This window comes from Ahaetulla prasina, chromosome 1 (genome assembly GCF_028640845.1).
Source record: "Ahaetulla prasina isolate Xishuangbanna chromosome 1, ASM2864084v1, whole genome shotgun sequence".
Classification (NCBI taxonomy): Eukaryota; Metazoa; Chordata; class Lepidosauria; order Squamata; family Colubridae; genus Ahaetulla; species Ahaetulla prasina.
The window spans coordinates 234,049,988-234,071,395 of record NC_080539.1 but is presented as its reverse complement, the minus strand read 5'-3'; the positions used below and the strand labels follow the sequence as shown (position 1 = coordinate 234,071,395).

The window sequence follows — 21,408 nt, the reverse complement described above, 5'->3', positions numbered from 1 at the left end:
TGTGTTTGGGGGGGGGAGAAACTAAAAAAATCAATGAAAATTTGTTCTAAAAAAAAAAAAGAAGAGATCTCATCCGCCTCTTTTTATGGCAACAAAGGTTCTCCAGCGTGGGGGAAATGCCTTCCGAAACTATGAAAAGGCTACCTGCAAGAAAGAGAAGCAATGTCGACGAGGCCTTGTCTTCCTCTGTCTGCGCATACAGAGGAGAAGCAGGGGTGCCTCCCTTTCCCCACCCAATGAAACAAACAGAAACAAGGGAAAGAAAATGCTTTCTTTTGTTTCTTTCTCCAAACTCTTGGGAGAGGGAGACATTGGAAGGGTTCACAAGGCAGAGCCATCCGGTTCTGCGGAACTGGAACCGCTCGGAGAGTTGCAAAGCCCTCATTCACCTTCACGTTTGTTATAACACCGTATGTATCTGCGCGTGCAAGCGGGTGTACGTGCACGTGCCACCTTTCCAAACAGATGTTTTCCCAAGGTGGCCTACATAAAAATTTAAATCTAGGTTAAAACTAAAACAGCCCGATTAGAATAAACTCTAATACAGCCTAATAAAACCGTTAAAAAATGAAGGCAAGAGTAATAAACGATAGCTAGGAAAAAAATCAATTAAAATCTGGAAACAGCAGGAGTTAAATAGTAGTAATAAGATTAACTTTTAAAACACACACACACACACACACACACACACAGCCTCACCAATTACAGAAACAATTAAATTAAAGTGGAAGTTAAAAGGCACAGAAAAATCCCTTTTCCAAGTACTGAAAAGACAATGGAGCCAGCATTACAAAAGATCATTCGGAAACCGAGAGTCCATTGCTAAAAAGGTTCAGTCCTGAGCGGTTCAATCCTGAAGGGCATGAACAATACGATTTCTCAGATTAACACTCCAGTTTTATTGATTAAAATAGTCCTGAAAACACACCTGGAACCACTATGGTTGTGTAATGCTAGTGTAATATGATCATGGCACATTGTTTCAATAGGCCTTAACCGCAGTCTTCAGGCTACCTTCAAGGACAAATCCACATGTAGCAGCTCAGTGCAATTGAAACAGGGGCTTTTCAGTAGATTATAGAAGGGAGGCTAACAGCTAAGAGAGCTGACATAAGGTTTTGCCCACCATAGCTTCCCAGGTATCTAGGATCCACTAGGAAATGATGCCTTTTATGGAATCTATTTAATTATTATTAAATTGCTGTCCTGCCTTTTTGACTTTATAGGTAACTCAAGGTGGTGAACACATCATAAATAGTCCTTCCTTCTCCTGTTTTACCCACAACAACCCTATGAAGTAGGTTGGATTGAGAATATGGCAGTGAAAACTGCCGCACCTCAGTACATTTTTTTTTGTTTCTTTACCTTCCAATCTATATGCAATAATCTCTCTTTCTATACATCTCATTCTTTAATAGTTGTTTTTAGCAAAAGTGATTTTCCCGTCTGTAATATTTCTCTAGCTTTATGCTGTGAATATTAGAATTAATATACTGATTGAAAGACTTGTTGGGCTACTTTTTTCTCCCCTTTTCTGTTATGTACCTTTTCACTAAAAGATGACCAATGCTCATCTTTCTTTCTTTCTTTCTTTCTTTCTTTCTTTCTTTCTTTCTTTCTTTCTTTCTTTCTTTCTTTCTTCAATATACATGGTCATCTATCTCATTTAGGTGTCTCTGAGTGTCTTACAGTAAAATAGATAAAAATATACATGATACAAAGAAATGAAAATGAAAAGAGCATGTGAAAAAAAGCACCATTTGCACAATAAGGGGACAGACTCTATCTCATACCCAGGCCCCCTATGCTAATTAAAATCTTTTCTCTATTTCAAGTGACTATTCCCCCCCATTTGCACTGAAATTAAGTGCATATATCTGTTTTCTCTTTTCTGTGATTCTATAAAATATCTCTTCATGCAGTATATAGGCTATTTTGATTTATACATGCACTTTTGCCTATCTTGGAAAACAGTAAAGACCTTGAAATTTTTTGTTTACAGTTTTCTCAGTTCTAATGAGTTTTTTTTCTGACACTACACCTAAAAGACAGAAAAGGATCCTTTAAACATTTAATTATTCAGCATCCATCCATCCTTTCTGACTACAAACATTATCCAGTCCATTCAGCTAACATTTCAAAACAAAAACTTGGAAAATAATAATAATAATACAACAGCAAAGTGATCTTTTCTGCACCATAAAAAAAAAGGAAACAGATGGCAGATATTTTTTTAAAAAAAAAGCAACCCAAAAATTATAATAAAAGAAGTAAGCCAACAAAACTCAATCAATGACCTATTGAAATAAATCCATGACAAACTAAAGGGAAATGCATAAACAGGCCAAATAAATTGAAAGAGAACTTGAGTATGGAGAGAAGGACAAAGGCAAGGGGAGATGAGAGAGTTAAAACCTTGAGGAACAGAAAAACTAAAGAAAGGATGGAGTAATATTGCAGGGATGAATAGATCAAGTAAGGACAGAGCAAATCACTGTGCATGGATGAAGGAAGGCTGAATCAATCGATCCATCAATCCATCCTCTATCTCTATTTATCATCTATCTATCTATCTATCTATCTATCTATCTATCTATCTATCTATCTATCTATCTATCTATCTATCTATCTTTATCATCTATCAATGCAGAGGCACACGTGCACAAATACAGATACCAACCAGTAAGTTGCATTATTTTCATGTGTTTGCATGTGTTCATTCCTAACTCCATGAATCCACTTTGTCTAGTTTCCATATTAATTTGCATATATGTTTAATTCTATGTAAATTTAGGCACACATTTTGCAACATAGGGTTGCCATCCAATACAAAATTCAGAACATATTTTCTCTTTCCTAATCATATTCTATTTTTGATTATGCATTTTCGAATGCATGTTTAAGCCCAGAATACGACATTTGGGCAAAGTGCAAAATTTGATGGATAACCGATCCAAGTCACATTTTTGTTGTCTAGGGAAAACAGATTAAGTTAATTTTTAAAATGAAATTTTTCCTCCATTCCAGATGCAGACAGAGATTTATGAAGTGAGAAGGAAAATCAAAGAGGGATGGGATAAAACAGCCTAACACTGAATTTGTGGCAGTTTTACAAAAATTACTTAGCCCCTCAAAGTATCTCTAAGACAGTCCATGAAATACTAGGGGCCTTTTGCTCAGATAAGAACAATTGGCAAATTGGAATTGATTATGAAATGCCTGAGATTAAACAGTTCAAAAACTGTTTTACTTGGAGACAGTGACTCATACATCTCATGTTGTATCTTCAAAGAACAATATGAAGAGCACCCATCAGTGTCCAAAGGAGGTGAAGATGCCATATATATGGATATGATGTTTTTCATTAGCCCATGGAGCATTGAGAAGTTCCTAAGTATTTGTTATCTGTTCACTATTAATTACACTCCCTCTTTAATCTGTCACTTTTACAGCATTTCTTAAAAGCTACATTTATTCTTGTCAGTTTTCTAGAGTTTTCTCAGGTTTTTTTTTCCTGGAATCCCTCTTTCAATGGGTGGTGGTAATATAATTGACAATGTGACATATGTCTGCACCCAATCCAAGGAGACCCTTTAATGAATTGTGAAATTAAAGGAAGAGAAAAAGATCTGATTATTGTCTGTTTATTTCAAATGACCTACCACCTAAACCTGAACTTCTGAAATGGCTTGATGGATAGTAATTTCTTTGCAAAATATACTTATTGGAATCTGGGCGCAAGTACAATAGTATTTCATTAACTCCAGGGTTGAAATGCTACTGATTTGGGCCAATCTCCTGAACCTGTAGCAACAAATACGACTGGTTCACCGAACTGGTAGTAAAAATGCTTTAAAAAGTTTTTAAAAAAAGTTCCAAAGATGGCGCGGCACAGCTGATCACCTGAACTTTTTTTTAAAAAAAATTAGCATTTTTTTGCTACCCATTTGGGCAATAGGTAGTGAAAAAATGGTTTTAAAAAGTAAAAAAAAAAAAAGGTTCCGACAATCAGCTGTGACAATCAGCTGTGCCGTGCAATCCTTGGAACTTTTTTTTTTACTTTTTAAAGCATTTTTTATTACCTAGTGGGAGAAGTCCATTTTTGCTCCCAGGAGACTTCCCTGAAGCCTGCTAGGCCAAAAACAGGGGTGGGGGAGTGCTGTGAAAAGAAAGAAAGAGAGAGAGAGAGAGAGAAAGAGAGAAAAAAGAAAGAAAGAAAGAAAGAAAGAAAGAAAGAGGGAGGGAGGAAGGGAGGAAGGGAGGGAAAAAGGAGAGGAAGGAAGGACCACAAACCTGGCACTACATGCAGCTTCAGAGGATACCTTGAAAGAACACAGCAATCAATCCAGGGCTGGAAGGGACCTGGAGGTCATCTAGTCCAACCCCCTGCTCCAGCAGGACATTGTTAAAGTGAATTTCTGTCTTTTGACACCCCCCCAGTCACATGACTCCATAGCCATGCCCATCCAGTCACATGACACCCCCCCAAGCCACGCCCATCAAGCCATGCCCACAGAACTGGTAGGAATTTTTTTTTAGATTTCACCACTGATAATATGCTTAACTTAATAGATCCAGTCCAGAACTTCCTCAAATCTGCATGCACTTTGATCCAGAAGATACATATTGTAATAGGAGGGCCAAGTAGCTAAATTGGTTGAATAATGCTACTTCCCTGTTAATTCCACTCACTCAGTACAACAAACTTACCTTAACCTATTAGGTAAAAGGAACCAATAAGTTAGTAGAATTTAACATTCTGTTTAAAGCCCCACCACCTCCCCCACCCACTGGGAGAAAGAATGAATATCTCACATCCAAGGAGACTACATTCAGATCTTGGTTCAATCTAGAACAGGGGTCTCCAACCTTGGCAACTTTAAGACTTGTGGACTTCAAGTCCCCGAATTCCTCAGCCAGCTTTGCTGAGGAATTCTGGGACTTCAAGTCCACAAGTCTTAAAGTTGCCAAGGTTGGAGACCCCGATCTAAAATGGTCCAGGCCAAAATATAAATTTTTAGCTTCTTTTACCCTATGTTAAAAGAACCTGCCTCTTTTAAGTTCCCAAAATCTATTACAAAAAAGACAATATATAAATTAATTTATGAGAAAAAATCAGAAGGGTTATATAGAAAATTGGCATGAGTTGATTAGAACCATACAAATCTAATGATTCCCAAACAGTCTGGCATATGATAGCTTAAAATATAATTTACAAAGATGAATTGCCATATTTCTACAGTTGCTTACTTTACAGCTTACTTTAGATCAGAACAGATACAGGGAGCTGGTTTGTACCAGTAATTGCAAAGCTAGACCTGCTACCAAGGTGTCCAAAAGAATCCAAATTTCATTACTCAAACTAGGTAACATCAGCAGCACTTTTTGTTACTAGTTGCAAAGTCATGTCTGACCCATTGTGACCCCATGGACAACGTTCCTCCAGGCCTTCCTGTCCTCTACCATCCTCTGGAGTCCATTTAAACTCATGCCTACTGCTTCAGTGACTCCATCCAGCCACCTCATTCTCTGTCGTCCCCTTCTTCTTTTGCCCTCAATTGTTCCCAGCATTAGGCTCTTCTCCAGTGAGTCCTTCCTTCCTTACCTAGTTGAGGAATCAAATGTCTGCGAGAAAACAACCAAGCTCAGAGAGCACCAAGAACCCCTCATTTCAACCCTCAGCTATGAATATTCTCCTTTATCAGTAATGCGAGTTATGAACTGATATTTCAGCTTGCTCAGGTAAAGCATACACACAGCATTCTTCTCTAGTCCCAGTCTTTTCCGATTCAGCAGCTGATAAGGCAATAAAAAGGGAAAAGATACCCTTCGTGTAAATCAGTTTTAGTGTGTATCCCCAAACTATTTTCCCAATAGGTATTTACCGACTTTGATATGACCACCATCCACCTGTCTCTTGTGAAATGAAGTTTGAAAGAAAATGACACAAAACAGCACCAGTTTCATCTTTCATTATTCGATGGCCTAAAATTAAATGTTGATTAATTACCCCTGGCATTTTTGCTAGATAGCCAGTCAGACTGGATTTGGAATAGTCTTTCAGTGTTTAAATAAACAGCATTCCGTTTTCATCTGAGGCCCCAAGAGTGGATATTTCTTTTTCTTAGAAATCGGTAGTTAAAAAGGAAGCAAATATCTCCATGTCCACTGCAGGTAGCATTGAAATTAAAGAAACAAGGATCGGTATTGTCAATTTTGATTAATAGCCTTTCATTAATAAACATCCTGTTATTCATTTTCCACCTGCAGTTGCTGATGTTCCCTGGAATCAATTAACTCATATAATTTGATTTATTTTTACAAAGACATTTTTGGATGTGCTGTGCTGATGATAAAGCCTTCTGGGTTTGCCGTTTTTGATTCAAAGCGAGATTGTGCTTTTTATTTCTAATGTTGTGAGAAAATGTGCCTTCAGGCAGTCTGGAATTAAAAGAATGAAAGAAAACTTGAAAACTTAAGACTGAATTCAGGGAGAAGTATCAGTTGCCTCCTGGGAGGCAGGGATTTTCAGTGCCGCACAATCTCTGCCATTCACTGTGTTGAAAATAACGACAAAAGTCAAGAATAAATAAGCGTTATGACTCTGTGGTCAAAGGAGGTAAAACCAGTTAATGATCTAGGCTTCTGGCGACAAATGAGACCGTTCTGAATAACAAATCAAACAGTGGAGGAAACAAATAGGTGGTGTTTGCATACTGGGAGGAAGCAGCATTTGAAACACACTTCGCTTGACTTATGTACTTTTTTTTTTTTACTTTTCTCCCTTCAAATCATTTCTTGAGTCTTAGTGAACCACATTTGACTTGTTACAGGGAAAGGAGTTGATCATAAGGAGAAAGGAAAATATTGCTTTCCCTACTTGTACAAACATGTAGCCATGTATGCTATGGTTCCACACCTGGATGGTTGAAATCCAGCCCCTTCTGCTGAACACTTGGAATCACTCCAACAATCACATTATTCCCTCTGAGGTGCCAAAGGTGGATCCAGAAGACACATCCTTTAGTTAGTCAATAGAGGCCATTGCTATTTTTCAACTGTTTAACAGTTCAGATAATAAATTGAATAGATGCATGTTATCAGAGTAATGAATAAAGTCTTACCTAATACCTAACCTCACCTTTATCATCCAAGATAAATCATTTCAAGAATATTTACGGGACCGCCTGCTGCCATCTACAGCCTCCCATCGTCCGGTGCGCTCTCACAGAGAGGGCCTCCTTAGGGTGCCGTTGGCCAAACAATGTCGGCTGGCGGCCCCCAGGGGAAGAGCATTCTCTGTGGGGGCTCCGGCCCTCTGGAATGAACTACCTGTGGGGCTACATCTTCCCCCTGATCTTCGGACCTTTAGGCGCGAGCTCAAAACGTTCTTTTTTCACCAAGCAGGGCTGTCCTAACGATTTTATTGAGGGTTTTAGTGGGGTTTTTAGAAATTTTTAGAATTTTTACATATTTATTTTAATAACTCAGCATATTGAATTAGATTTTTAACTAATATTGGATTTTAAGTGTTTTGGTATCTATGTTTTATTTGTGCTGTACACCGCCCTGAGTCTTTGGAGAAGGGCGGTATAAAAATTCAAATAATAATAATAAAAATAATATTTATCCATTAGTAATCAATCTCTAGATAAATCTTTACATTGCAAGCTAGGTGATCTGGATTGACCTTCCTCGTGCATTCAAATACATGTAAAATCTAATGCTCCATGCCAACCTCCATATGTGTTGTACGGTGGGCACTGGTCTACCTTACTCCTAGATTAATCAATAATTAACAGCACTGATCTGTTCATCAAGCAGCATCCTACATGCCAGGACCAAAATAGGCAGGGTACTATCATTATATTTGATAAAGCAGAGACTGGTGACACAGCACCTACATTATTCAGGCTATTCACTGTTCACTATACTGGACTGTGCAGGTCTCCCCAATCAACCAAATAAGCATATTGAATACTTTTATAGGCCACCATTTCACAAGAAGAGTCGCTTTGGTTAGGGAGATGGGCAGCATGAAAAAATTAACAAATAAATAAGATCACCATATCCATTGAAATTTTAGAATCCTTGCATAACATTTCCCAATATTTTGGTTTATCATCCATTTTACCCTTTAGGCTACCAGCAAATGAGAAAAAAACAAATATGTTGAAAATAGTGATAAATGCAAGATTGGTTATATTAAGAAATCTTAGGGTAGATAATAGAATGATTACCCAGACTGATCATTAGATACATGTGTGTTCTTTTTCATGTAAGTTCTGAATGTCCCTGACTATTATTAAAGTTTCTTTGGGTCTTCAATGGCCTTTGCCTCCATTAACTTGCTTATTTAATATCGTTTTTGTAGAGCAGTGTATATTATCAGGTTATTTTCCAGTACATTTGGCACAGTTAAAGTATTAATAACAAGTTTATTCCCAATGAAGAAAACAAAGTCTTACTCCTACCAGCAGCCTGAACTATCAACAGTAACTTTAGAACGATAGGAGATCCAATTCATTAGGATTGTCTAAAGTCCATACTTTTCTCTATTCTACGTGGTATTGGGTTGGCAAGATTTTGTAAAAATTTAGCACTACCCCTCCTAGAAGAATGAAATATTTTAGAAAATATTTAAAAGGCAGAATATATTTCCCTGGATGAGAAATGGAGAAACATGTTTTAAAGACAAAGCAGCTTCCTGACTCCCCCCCATCTTTGTCAATGGGTCATTAAAGCCTCAGCTAAGCTCACTCATTTCCCCCCACCTTTGTCAATGGGTCAGAGGTAGAAACTCATTCTCCCCACCTTTGTCAATGGGCCATCATCATCTGCAACATAATAGGACCCATCTAGCAACAGAAACTCACCACATGACACCTGGGAAGATTACATCAGCCAGCAAGGCTAGCTAAGACCCCCACCTCCTGGGAGTGTGACAGCCAATCAGGGTACTCTTCCTGTGCCCCAGGAAATTCAAAGCTCAGAGAAAGCATAAAGCCAGGGAGCGCACAGGATCTCGCCCTTTTCTGTTCAGGATCTCAAGCCATGTGATCCTGGCCACCATTAAACCATCTTTCCAAGCAGTCTCCATGTTTCCAGTGTCTTTGTCCCCACTTGGAACTGAACCCAGATGGATATTTCTTCCAACAATTTGAAACGTAGATTCATTTTCTGGAGCATATTTGTCTCAAGATTGAAGGTCTGAATATCTGGCCATGCAGACAAACTTTACTATGGCTCTGTTTATACTTGTTTGGATGAGGTGGGAATGAGGGTGACTTTTGCAAGTAATTTTTATTCCCATAAACAAAAAATACTGATTTTAAAACTGAATCAGATTATACAATGATTGATCTAGTACAGGGCTGTCAAACTCCCGGCCCACAGGCTGGATGCGTCATGTGCTGGCCATGCCCACGCCCGGTTTAGTGAAAAGGGAGGAAGTCCCGATACATCATGTGACACCGCCATGACAACATGAGTTTGACAACCCTGATCTAGTAGGTGTATTGTAAGGTGAGACAAATTCTACTGCACATTGTAATTTTAGGATACATGAACGATTTATTCTAAACTATGCAATATAATAGACAATTAATGATCATTACACACACACACACACACCAAAAAGGCACTATCAGATAACTTCTTAGGAGCTGGACAAAGCCAGCCAGTAAGCAAGACTGTGTAAGTTTTCTAGTGGAGAAAAAGAAAGAAGGAAGGAAGGAAGGAAGGAAGGAAGGAAGGAAGGAAGGAAGGAAGGAAGGAAGGAAGGAAGGAAGGAAGGAAGGAAGGAAGGAAGGAAGGAAGGAAGGAAGGAAGGAAGGAAAAAAGAAAGAGGGAGGAAGGAAGGGAGGGAGGGAGGGAGGGAGGGAGGGAGGGAGGAAGGAAGGAAGGAAGACACTTAAGTGAAGAGTAGATTTTTCTACTGCTTGCTTTCCTGAGACTTCTAACAAATCAATTCAATGAGTTTCCAGGAACTATAATATATGCAAGCAGCCCAAAGTAATCAAGCTCAGTGCAAGTTCACAGGCATTCTTAATCCAGCAGTAATGGTAATAACCGGTATACTTCAATCAATTGTCCCTTCCCTTCAATTGTCCTTCAGCAGCAACAGTTTGTTACGCTCTAGTACATTCTCCTCCCACATCACTTCTCAACAATATTGCAGAGAGAGGCATAAAGGGCCACCATTAAAATTAACTAGACTAATATACTGTGACTGTTAGGTGGGGAGGGTAGAGGACAACTGGAACAAGCAGGAAAGATGCAGGAGATGTGAGCCTATATCTGAATGAGTATATAGAGAAAATGGTGTGACAGGAAAATGGCATCACATATCTGAGCACACTGTTTCCGTTCTGTTTCACTACTGGAGAGTCATACCATTTATGCGGTATTAGATGTGATTTTATTAGAATGGTTATAAAAACTTTTCTAATATGAAAAGTGTAAGTTATTGTTTGCTAACAAGGAATGTGGCTCAGTGGCTAAGATGCCTAGCTTGTCGATCGAAAGGTCAGCAGTTCAGCAGTTTGAATCCTTAGTGCCGCATAACGGGTGAGTTTCCGTTACTTGTCCCAGCTTCTGCCATCCTAGCAGTTCGAAAGCATGTAAAAAATGCAAGTAGAAAAATAGGGACCACCTTTGGTAGGAAGCTAACAGTGTTCCGTGCGCCTTTGGCATTGAGTCATGCCGGCCACATGACCACGGAGACGTCTTCAGACAGCGCTAGCTCTTTGGCTTTCAAACGGAGATGAGCACTGCCCCCTAGAGTTGGGAATGACTAGCTTGCTTGGTCATGTCTGAATTGATTGATTGATTGATTGATTGATTGATTGATTTTGTATTCTGCCTTTATTAGTTTTACAAATAACTCAAAGTTTGCGAACATAGCCACACACCTTCCTGCTCCTATTTTCTCCATAACCACAACCCTGTGAGAGAATGACTGGCCAAGGTTACACAGCTGACTTTCATGGCTAAGACAGAACTTAAACTCACAATGTCCCATTTTCTAGTGAGTGATGCCTAAGCCACTCGACCAAACTGGCTCTCATGTGGATGATGTTCTCAAAACAAGAGTCTTAGTTTATAAATTCTGACATGTTTTCAAGGAATCATTAATTTCTATCTTGAAACATCTAGAGAAGTTTCTTCTGAGCCTAGAGTAGTTTTTTGTTTTTGTTTTTTTACAAAAAAAAACTTGATCAAAGGATAAATTGTTGCTCAAAATAAGGATTCCATATTTTAATTAAAAAACATGTTACAATCTGGTCAAAGTTAAAATTGAAATTGTAGTGAATTTCTTTTGGTTGCTGAAAATATAATGAATGCTGCTAGACAACTTTCTATTTAAAATGTGCAGAATTCTAAGATATACAATCTTTCAATGTGAGAAATGGATGTGCATTATTTCTGTACTCAAAAAAAAATATGGACAAAAATCTAATGTTGCGGAAATGTTAAATACTTTGAAGGGGAAAATCTTCAAATCATCATGGGAAGTACTGAGTATATTCAATGAAAACAGAATGCTGGCTACTATACTGTACCATGGTGGCGGTGGAACATGGGGAAAAATGATGGACTATCCTGGGAAAAAAGGAGATGGGCATGTATTTGGAGAATATTATCTCAGGTTTCTCCTCTTAAATACTAATTTCTAAAAATGGTCATATTTTTGTCACATAAAAGAGATTAGACCAAGAGAAAGTCCTTCCTGTGATGATTCATTTGCCTAATAAAAAAGCTTCACTTTTACAAAATTTAATGACATTAAAAACAGGTCTGTCAATTTTTAGTGGACTGTTTCTAAGTAAAATTTAAAGTAGATCAGTCCTACTAAAATCAATGCTACTTAGGTTTATTCCTTGAGTCAACAGATGTGCTTTAAGTATATCTAAATTTGGGATACACTTCTGCTGAGGAGTTAGAATTGGCAGGATAAATTGTGTGATGTGCCCCTCATAATCCATTATTTCTTTTCTTCATAAGGTTTATAGTAAGATTGCTTGGACAATCTTTTTATTCCAACTGCTGGTGTTCCACCTGACACAGTTCAAAACACTGATGATCGTTATTAGAGAGCCTCCTTACTTGGCAACGGAACGTCTTGAAATATTGATTGTATTGATGGTAATCTATTAGTTTAGTTTAGTTTACTTTATTGTCATTGCACTTCGTACAACGAAATTAAATGCCATCTTCAGGCCTGCTCTGTATTTCAACAAAATGGGAACTGATAAGAGACAAATGTATTTAACACTAAACTGAAGGGGGAAAAAAGCCTTTCTAGAATTCCAAAGCAACCCCCAAAACCATTGCTGATGAAAAAAGACACTAGGATCGGATGTTGGCTGCAACATCTGGAAAATTACACCTTGGCATTTGTATATTGGAAATATGAAAGGCAAGTGGAATAAAATCCTGTGTCTCTCCCTCTCTCACAAATACACACATACTCAAACTAAAAAGAGTTTGGTAAGTTGTCTACCTCTACTCTGATTAGTAGATCAGCATTATTATTAGCCTCCTGCACAAAATAATCTATGGAGAATATGTTGTTTATTACAAAGATGCTATTTTTTAAAGTAATATTTAAAGTAAGTAATAATTACCCTGATGAGTGCCATATGGAGTCGTGTTCGGTTTTTTTTGTAACAGATACCAAGGTTACAAGCATTAGAACGTATTTCAATAATGCTCCCTATTTATATTAGACCAAAAAACCACCCAACAACAACACTAAATTAAGTGTCTAAGTTTAGAGAATATGGCAAACTTGAAATATGAGAAACTTCTATCATAAGATCATGCTCTGTGCATGATTACTATGCCCGGTGGTATGACAGAGGCCTTTTATTTATTTATTTATTTATTTGTCACAACATTATATACAGGAACATATATTGAAAGGAAAAAAATAGGACAGGAACGGTAGGCACTTTTGTGCACTTATGCACGCCCCTTATAGTCCTCTTAGGAATGGGGTGAGGTCAATGGTAGACAGTTTTTGGTTAAAGCTTTTAGGAGTTGGAGAGGAGACCACTGAGTCAGGTAGTGTATTCCAAGCATTAACAACTCTGTTACTGAAGTCATATTTTCTGCAATCAAGATTGAAGCAGTTGACATTAAGTTTGAATCTATTGTTTGCTCTTGTATTATTGCTATTGAAGCTGAATAAGTCTTTAACAGGAAGGACATTGCAATAGATGATTCTGTGTGTTAAACACAGGTCTTGTCGGAGTCGGCAGAGTTCTAAGTTTTCTAATCTCAGGATTTCAAGTCTGGTGGAATAAGGTAGTTTGTTGTTTTCAGAGGAGCGGAGAACTCTTCTTGTAAAATATTTTTGGACTCGTTCAATTGTATTAATGTCAGAGATGTGGTATGGGTTCCAGACAGATGAGCTGTATTCAAGAATGGGTCTGGCAAATGTTTTGTAAGACATGAAACCGATGATTTATCTTCTGCCATTTACTGAAATTTCTGAAATATGTATTTCAAGAGCTGGAGGAGAAGGAAGCCTCATTTGTATATATCTTCAAGGGAAGTCAGCAGGTCATTTGCATGCAAGCAATTCTTTGTAGCATTTGCAGTTTTAAATTTTGTACCCAACAATATAGTCAAGTGAACCCTTGGTGTGACCTAGGTCTTCACCCATTATGAGGGTGGGTTGCTGGCTGAGAGATCAAGGGGCACAAGGATGGATGCACCACCCATTTTCCTGTTCTACCAAGAGGCAACAGCTGTCTTAATAGTGTACACTGGCTCAAAACCGAACTGAAGCAAGACCAAATAATCCATATTTAGAATTATTCACAGTTGCCAATTTGCAATGCATATGTTGTAGTGATGTTAATGCAGACAGGTATGTCAACAAAATTTATGCCTAATTCTACCCAAATGTACTGCATTTTGCCAGTAGCCAAGTCAACACAGTCTAGATATTCTGGTTTCAAGAGAAACTGGTAAGAGAGATATACCCAAAATATCAGGCGTATATTCTAGATTTGTATGCATTTGTTATTTATGAGTGATGAAAGGATATTCTTCAACAGAATGTAATTCTTCTCAATTTGTACCCTTTTGTGCGCCCCCAGAAGGTTGAGGGAGCCTTGGGATTGGGTGGTTGGGGGAAAGCAAAGAAAAGTCTAGATTTACACCTGAAAGAATAGCAGTTCGGAAAATCCCAGAAACTTTGGTGCACTTCTATGAACCCACAACACAGCAAGTAAGAGAAGACATTGAGGATACAGACATGTTGATCCTTCATGGCCTCATCATGAAGGATGACATATCAGTGGATAACACAAATGCTTCATTTTAAACCAGTCCACTCTAAACCTGCCATTTCATGACTCATCTACTTCAGAACGCCTAAAGGATGCAGAGATTGAAACATTTTGCACGTAATCTTGGATTTTATTCTAATAGGCGTATGGAATGCCATAAAACTTTACTCTCCATTATACTTTCTAATATCTGATCTACGAAACTGTTAGGAGAGGTCATCAGTCAGGTCAGCGAGGGTTCAGGACTTGTTCTTGATCCCAAAATCATTGGCTTGGTCTTTGCTCCTGCACTGGCTCTGGAGGGCTTTGGGTGGCTCTAGGGATTCTCCTAGATAGGGGGTGTGAAACTGGTGGCCTGCAGGCCGGATACATCACCTGCAGGTCACTCCCACCCTGGCTCCACAAAGGGGGAAAGTGTCACATTACATCACGTGACAGCAACGTGATGCCACAAGTTTGACACCTGTGTCCTAGATCTACAACTTCTGCATCATCAATAGGTAAGGCTATGGTCAGGAAGCCCTTTGCTCAGCTTTGGCTGGGGCACCCATTAATGCACTTCAATTCTTTAAAAAAGCATATCACATTACACAAAAGCATATCACAACACACAAAACATCTTGTGTAATTCCTAGAGTGCTAAGAGGAAAGGAAAAAAAAACCTTGGGGAGAAAAAATTCTGATTTTGCAAAACCCATACTCAGCTTTACATAAAGATGGAATAGCAACAACAAAGAATATATGGGAAGTTTCTGATGCTTGTGAAGCAGAAATTATTTTTGTCTTAGTTCTGTCATCTTGGATCCAAAAATATTAACACCTCCTTTCTCTTGTTTCTATTTAATTCTCTCTAATATTTAAACAGAAAGTCAGGCTGTAATTAAAGTATCAGTGGAAAAATAGCAGTATGGTCATGATCCATGTTTTGATTATCTTTTCTTTCCTTCTTTCTAACTGTTTTTTTCTCTCTTTCCCAATAGGATAGCAGCCAAGGAGAACATGAATCTTATGTCACCCCAGAGTTTAGGAATTGTTTTTGGACCAACTCTCCTTCGACCTGAAAAAGAGACAGGATCCATGGCAATCCACATGCTGTATCAAAACCAATTGATTGAGCTGATGCTAACTGAATATACCAAGATCTTCAGCTCTGACTGACAGACCGGGAATGTTGCTGAATGTGTTCACATCTGTCTTGATACCTAATATTTTTACATTTCTGTAAACATCTTTTTGAAATATTTCTTTTTCTTTCTGGTGACAGATGCCTCATTTTGTGAAAACTTAGTGATGGTTTTGTCTTTACATTTCCAAACACTGAAATAAAAATATATTGTCAACATTTGCTTATATATACTCAGAATTAACTCTTCGAACAACTCAGTCCTTGCCAGTACATTTGCCTTTGTGCATGTCTTTGTTTCTAGCCAAAAATTGATTTGTATGCCTGGATCTGGCAGGTCAGATAGTTGGAAGCCTTGTCCTCAAGAGACCATTGATAAATATCAGCCCCATTTGTAGCAAAATACTGTTTGTAGATGAGCAAGGGGACCTGGCATGTACTATCAAAACTTGGTTGAGCAAGAGTGGGATTACTGTCCTTTTTGGATATACTTTCCCAAATTTCACATCCTTCAGCAGTCCTGATTACAAGGCAAAGGAGCTAAAATGGTGATGATTCTTTGCTATACTGTGGCCGTGGTTGTGGGTTGTGCTCTACACAATATGAATGTCCATTTTGAAGTTGGGCTATAGGGTCAAGCTAGGGAATCTGCTTAGGGGAATTCCTTTGTGAACTCTTGGATTTTCTTGATAAGTTGATATTGTCTATAAGTATTAGAGGACATAAACTTCAGTACTCTGGGAAGATCTGAGAAGAGTCAGAAATGTATTGCCTCCATGGCAAGTATGTATTGACCTTGATGATGACTACTCATAAAGTAATTATTTAGATCTGGCCTTCATGTCATAGTTGTCATTTCAAGATCTGGAAATGAAGGACATTGCAATTAGTTCTTTACATGATCAAACCACTTCTTTTCTGATTGAGGTCTGGATGACATTCAAATGCCACAAGCAAACTCCACAAAGTTTGGAAGAACAATTAAAATGACCTACCTCAGATGGGTTGTTTTGGATGTTCAGCCATGTATCTTCCCTGCAATCTAGCTGGCAAATGGCTAACCATTTCTGGAATTCAAAGGTGGTCAGGACTCTAGATGTGACATATGGTTGTCCCAAATGGGCCTTTTTTTCCTATCTACTGATGCTGGAGTAGTTCTTAGTTTACTGAGGAGATCCAGAAATGAAAACGTGAAAAAAGATGCCAAGAGAACTAGTGCTGGTGTACTAAAAGTGAACTTAACAAAATATGGTAAGAGCTAACATTTTAGCTTACATCAGGACAGTAGGAAGTATCAATACTTCTTTAGTGTAACCATGTCAGGATTTTGAGGCCTAGCAGCCTTTGTTGGTGTATCCCACTCCATTTGGGGAAGGGGAGGATTACCAGAATGATCGATACCAATAGCACTTAGACTTATATACCACATTACAGTGTGCTCTCTAAGCAGATTATAGAGTCAGCATATTGGCCCCAACAATCTGGGTCCTCATTTTACCCACCTTGGAAGGATGGAAGGCTAAGTCAACCTTGAGCCTGATGAGATTCGAACTGCCAAATCAATCTACTGTATAGGCTGCATCTAGACTGAAATTAATTCCTGAATAGTGCTTTAAGTACAACTTCAAATGCCCAAAGTAACACACTGCCCATTTTAAATTGCCATCGCTTTATAAAGTTTTATGGTTTCCTTAGTTATGGAAAACTATAGGGTTTTTCCCCAGTTATTACTATGTTCCTTGAGAGGTTTTATTAGCGAAGTCTATTAAGTTCTTTCAAACACAAACTTTGTGTATGCCTTTAGGATTATTTGGCTAGACTTGAATCAATTTATACATTGATAGTTTTAGTTGTCATGGATAAACAATAGGATAATAAATTGTTTTACTTTAAAATGTATGGTTTCAGCTATAACGTCCCTACCATATTTTGTAAAAGTATTCCACCAATAAAACGTAGACTTCCCTTTGACAGCTTTTTAATCAAGTTCAAAGAGAATGAATAACATTAATCCGGTGTGCTAAAAGACTCTGCCTGCTTAATTTGTTCATAAAATGAAAAATAGCACGTGAAAATACAGGATTAGAACAGGTTTTCTTGAGAAATTAAAAAACAAACACAGGATTAATGCCAACATTTGCTGCATATGAAAGATACATCTTGTGTCATATTTAATATTCAGGAATTACAGCATCGTTACTGAGGACCATTTTATAGTCTGTTGTTAACACTATTCTGTGAAGCGATCATCAAGGACAAACTTTGATGAGGAAGCTCCTGATTCATTAAGCAAGTTCCAGCTTTAGGATTAATAGTTAAGATATATAGAATCCACAAGTGCCAATAATAAGAATAAGCTGAAAAACAAGAAAATGGATGACTATTCACCACACCCCTGTAGTGATTTTGATAGATTATATCTGTCCTGCAGTAATGGTGGCAGAGATTTAAGTCAAACAAACTGTTGAAGAAGAGAAGCATGCATTGGCTGATTATGTAAAATTAAGAACAAGCATTGGTGCGACTCAAAAAATGGAACTTATTGGAATGTACAGAAAACAAAACATGAATATTGAAATAACATAATAAAAGGACAAACAGAATCCTGGCATGGAAAAGCATTACAGGGTTAATTTTTACAAAAAGATTGAGAGAAAAGTGGATAAAGATAAAACCTGGCAATGGCATACAATTGGAATATCAAAAAAGAAGAAAGAATCTAAAGGCTTGATGCAATCAATGCCAGAATTGAAAAATCATCAAATGATTCAAAAGGCAGATTGTTTAAAGAAGCAGAGCAAATGGTAGATAGTTAGCTAGTCCTAAGGGATTGCAAGAAGATTGCACAAACCAATTATTTTAAAAAAAACCAACATAGCATAAATTGCCAAAATAATTCACTGAAAATCTGTAAAAATTACCATATATATAAAACAATAAAAACATTGGTGGGAACATGAAATTGAAAAAGTAGTGGAAAATGAGCAGGTTAAACTATTATGCGAGTTCTAAATACAGACTGATAAGAGTCTTGGCTTGTAACACACCAGAATATAATTATGGTTGAAAAGAAGAAAGTGAGGATAATTGATGTGGCAATACCAGGGGATAGTAGAATAAAAGACAAAGAAGTGAAGAAGATAACAATTGAAAATTGAAATTAAAAGACTATGGCACAAACTCACGATGGCAATCCCAGGGAATGTTACTCATGAGATTGTGCTCAGAAAATCCTGCTGATTCTCAGTTAAGTGGAATCAGATTCTTTGAAATGGCATTGAAAGAAAATGCATAGTTAGAGTGATATACAGTAAGGTTCAATCAGGTTCCTTAGAATATATTTTCCTTTGCTTGTAAGTCCTCCAGGTCATGGAAGGTCTTTTAGCTAGATCCAACTGAAGATACAGTAGAATGTCTGGCAGTGTAAAATATGCCTTCGACAAGACCTAAGCTTAACTCACAGAATCATCTATTGTAATGTCCTTCCTGTTAAAGACTACTTCAGCTTTAATTGCAATAATACTAGAGCAACTAATAGATTTAAACTTAATGTCAACGGCTTTAATCTAGATTGCAGAAAATATGACTTCTGTAACAGAACCATCAGTGCTTGGAACACTTTACCTGACTCTGTGGTCTCTTCTCATAATCCTAAAAGCTTTAACCAAAAACTTTCTACTATTGACCTCACCCCATTCCTAAGAGGACCATAAGGGGCGTGCATAAGCGCACAAACGTGCCTACCGTTCCTGTCCTATTGTTTTTCTTTTCTTCTTCCTATATATATGCTTATACCTCCTTATATTTACCCATATATGTGTTTATTTACTATATAATCCTTTTGTATGATACCTACATATATTGTTGTGACAAAATAAAATAAAATAAATAAATGTGTGCTACATGACCTTCAAAGAAAAAAAGAATCCATTCTTCAAAACAGTTTAGTCAGATCTGCCTAACTTCAGTGTGCTTATGGATACCCGGGTCTTACTTGCCCTGAAGTCAGGAGATTTGAAAATCATATCTATGTGGAACAACCAAGGGCTCTGGGGCTTCTTGTAATCCTTTGCCAAGTTTCCTACAGTCCTTGGCCTAAGTTCCAGAAGCATCTTGTTGGGCTTCTAGAATATCTGATTTGTTCCTACCCTGAAAACTTCTTTCCTTGGAAATAAAAACATAGTTGGTAAGGAAGAAAAGAGAGGATGTTGGAAAAATTAAAGATAAGGTTTTTAAAAAGAGGTAATCTATTTCCCTTTCCATCACTTCCTTTGATTGCACTAAACAATTAGCATCTGGCTTCCTCCTCAAAGGCTATTCCCGATTTAAGGGAAAAGGCCTGCTTGAGAGGTTGAGCCTCAGCTTCCCTGTTGGTTTAATAAGTCTATGGATTGCATACCTTCAGATGTCACTGTGAAACTTGGATGTATGGAAAGTGCTGAACAGGGTTGAAAGCAAGTCATAGCATTTGTCAGTCTAGGACAATGGTGGGAAATTGGCAATTTTATGACTAATGGACTTCAACCCCCAGAATTCCCGAGCCAGCCATTCTGGGCTGGGTGTGAACTGAGCCATAATATTGGATAAATAATTTGAACTCACCTATGTACACAACTAAGAAAACACATATTATATTTTAGACACAGGAAAATATGTTCTCGAGAATGAAGGAATATTTTTTTTATTTATTTTTATTTTGTCACAACAGTATATATAAGCATAAGCATGAAATAACTATACAACATATAAGTAAGTGTAAGCCGCCCTGAGTCTTTGGAGAAGGGCGGGATATAAATGCAAATTAAAAAAAAGTGTATATATAATGAAAGAAACAATAGGACAGGAACGGTAGGCACTTTTGTGCACTTATGCACGCCCCTTATAGTCCTCTTAGGAATGGGGTGAGGTCAATGGTAGACAGTTTTTGGTTAAAGCTTTTGGGAGTTTGAGAAGAGACCGCAGAGTCAGGTAGTGTGTTCCAAGCGTTAACAACTCTGTTACAAAAGTCATATTTTCTGCAATCAAGATTGAAGCGGTTAACATTAAGTTTAAATCTATTGTTTGCTCTTGTATTGTTGCGATTGAAGCTGAAGTAGCCTTTAACAGGAAGGACATTGCCATAGGTGATTCTGTGTGTTAAACACAGGTCCTGTCAGAGTCGGCGGAGTTCTAAATTTTCTAATCCCAGGATTTCAAGTGGTGGTATAAGGTATTTTGTTGTTTTCAGAGGAGCGGAGAACTCTTCTTGTAAAATTGGTTTTTGCATATTTGCTGTAGATATTTTGGTATTAGAGGCAGGAGAGGGTGTAAGTTTTGCTCATCCTTTTTGCAGCCTTTTCACAGTGGTTGAAAATCCATTTACAATTATTTTCTCTACTGAGTAACAGTTATATCTTTATATATTAATATTTATTTTATTGTAAGCATTTTTAGGCTTACCACTTAACAAAACGCTTGGTGCGGCTTTTAACAAGAATAAAAACCAAATCAATGCTATAAAGCAGGTTAGCTGAATTGTACAAAACTATGTACAATCTCTCTCTCTCTCTCTCTCTCTCTCTCTCTCTTCCTCCCCCCCCTCCCCCCCTCCCTCCCTTTCCCTCCCCTCTCTCTCTATTCCATTATTTCCGCCTTTTTCTAATAGTAATTTAGAATGGGAATGAAATAATGGACATAAGGAGGGTTCATACCTATGCACACCATCTGACCTAAAATTCTCACTTCAGGAATCAAATCTGGCAGATTACTTCAGTGTTTGCATTACCCAACAGAAAAGGAGCACTGTTAAGCCTAAGAAAGGGCTTGCTGTTCATAGTATTGACTTAAGAGGGGGGGGAAATCTTATTTACGGTACATACATAAAATTTGTCCCACTTTTCTGATGGAATGATTTCCAAAAAGTTTATCAATAACTGGAAAGTGGGCCACTGAAGTCCAAATGGTTTTCTTCAGTATAATGTAATAAGTAAAACTGAATATATC

The 21,408-nt window shown here is 37.7% G+C and overlaps 1 protein-coding gene across 4 annotated transcripts in view; it reads left to right on the top strand.

Annotated features, from left to right (window-relative positions):
* ARHGAP15 (Rho GTPase activating protein 15) overlaps window positions 1-15,643 on the top strand; it is a 494,107-nt gene extending 478,464 nt beyond the window's left edge. For 3 of the 4 annotated variants that reach the window (XM_058193603.1, XM_058193605.1, XM_058193594.1), the window contains one exon: window positions 15,284-15,643. In XM_058193603.1, coding sequence (XP_058049586.1) covers window positions 15,284-15,461 — 178 coding nt within the window. In that variant the 3' untranslated portion in view covers window positions 15,462-15,643. The remainder of the gene's footprint in view (window positions 1-15,283) is intronic. The other variant, XM_058193610.1, reaches the window with a different exon arrangement.
* Window positions 15,644-21,408: the final 5,765 nt, after the last annotated feature.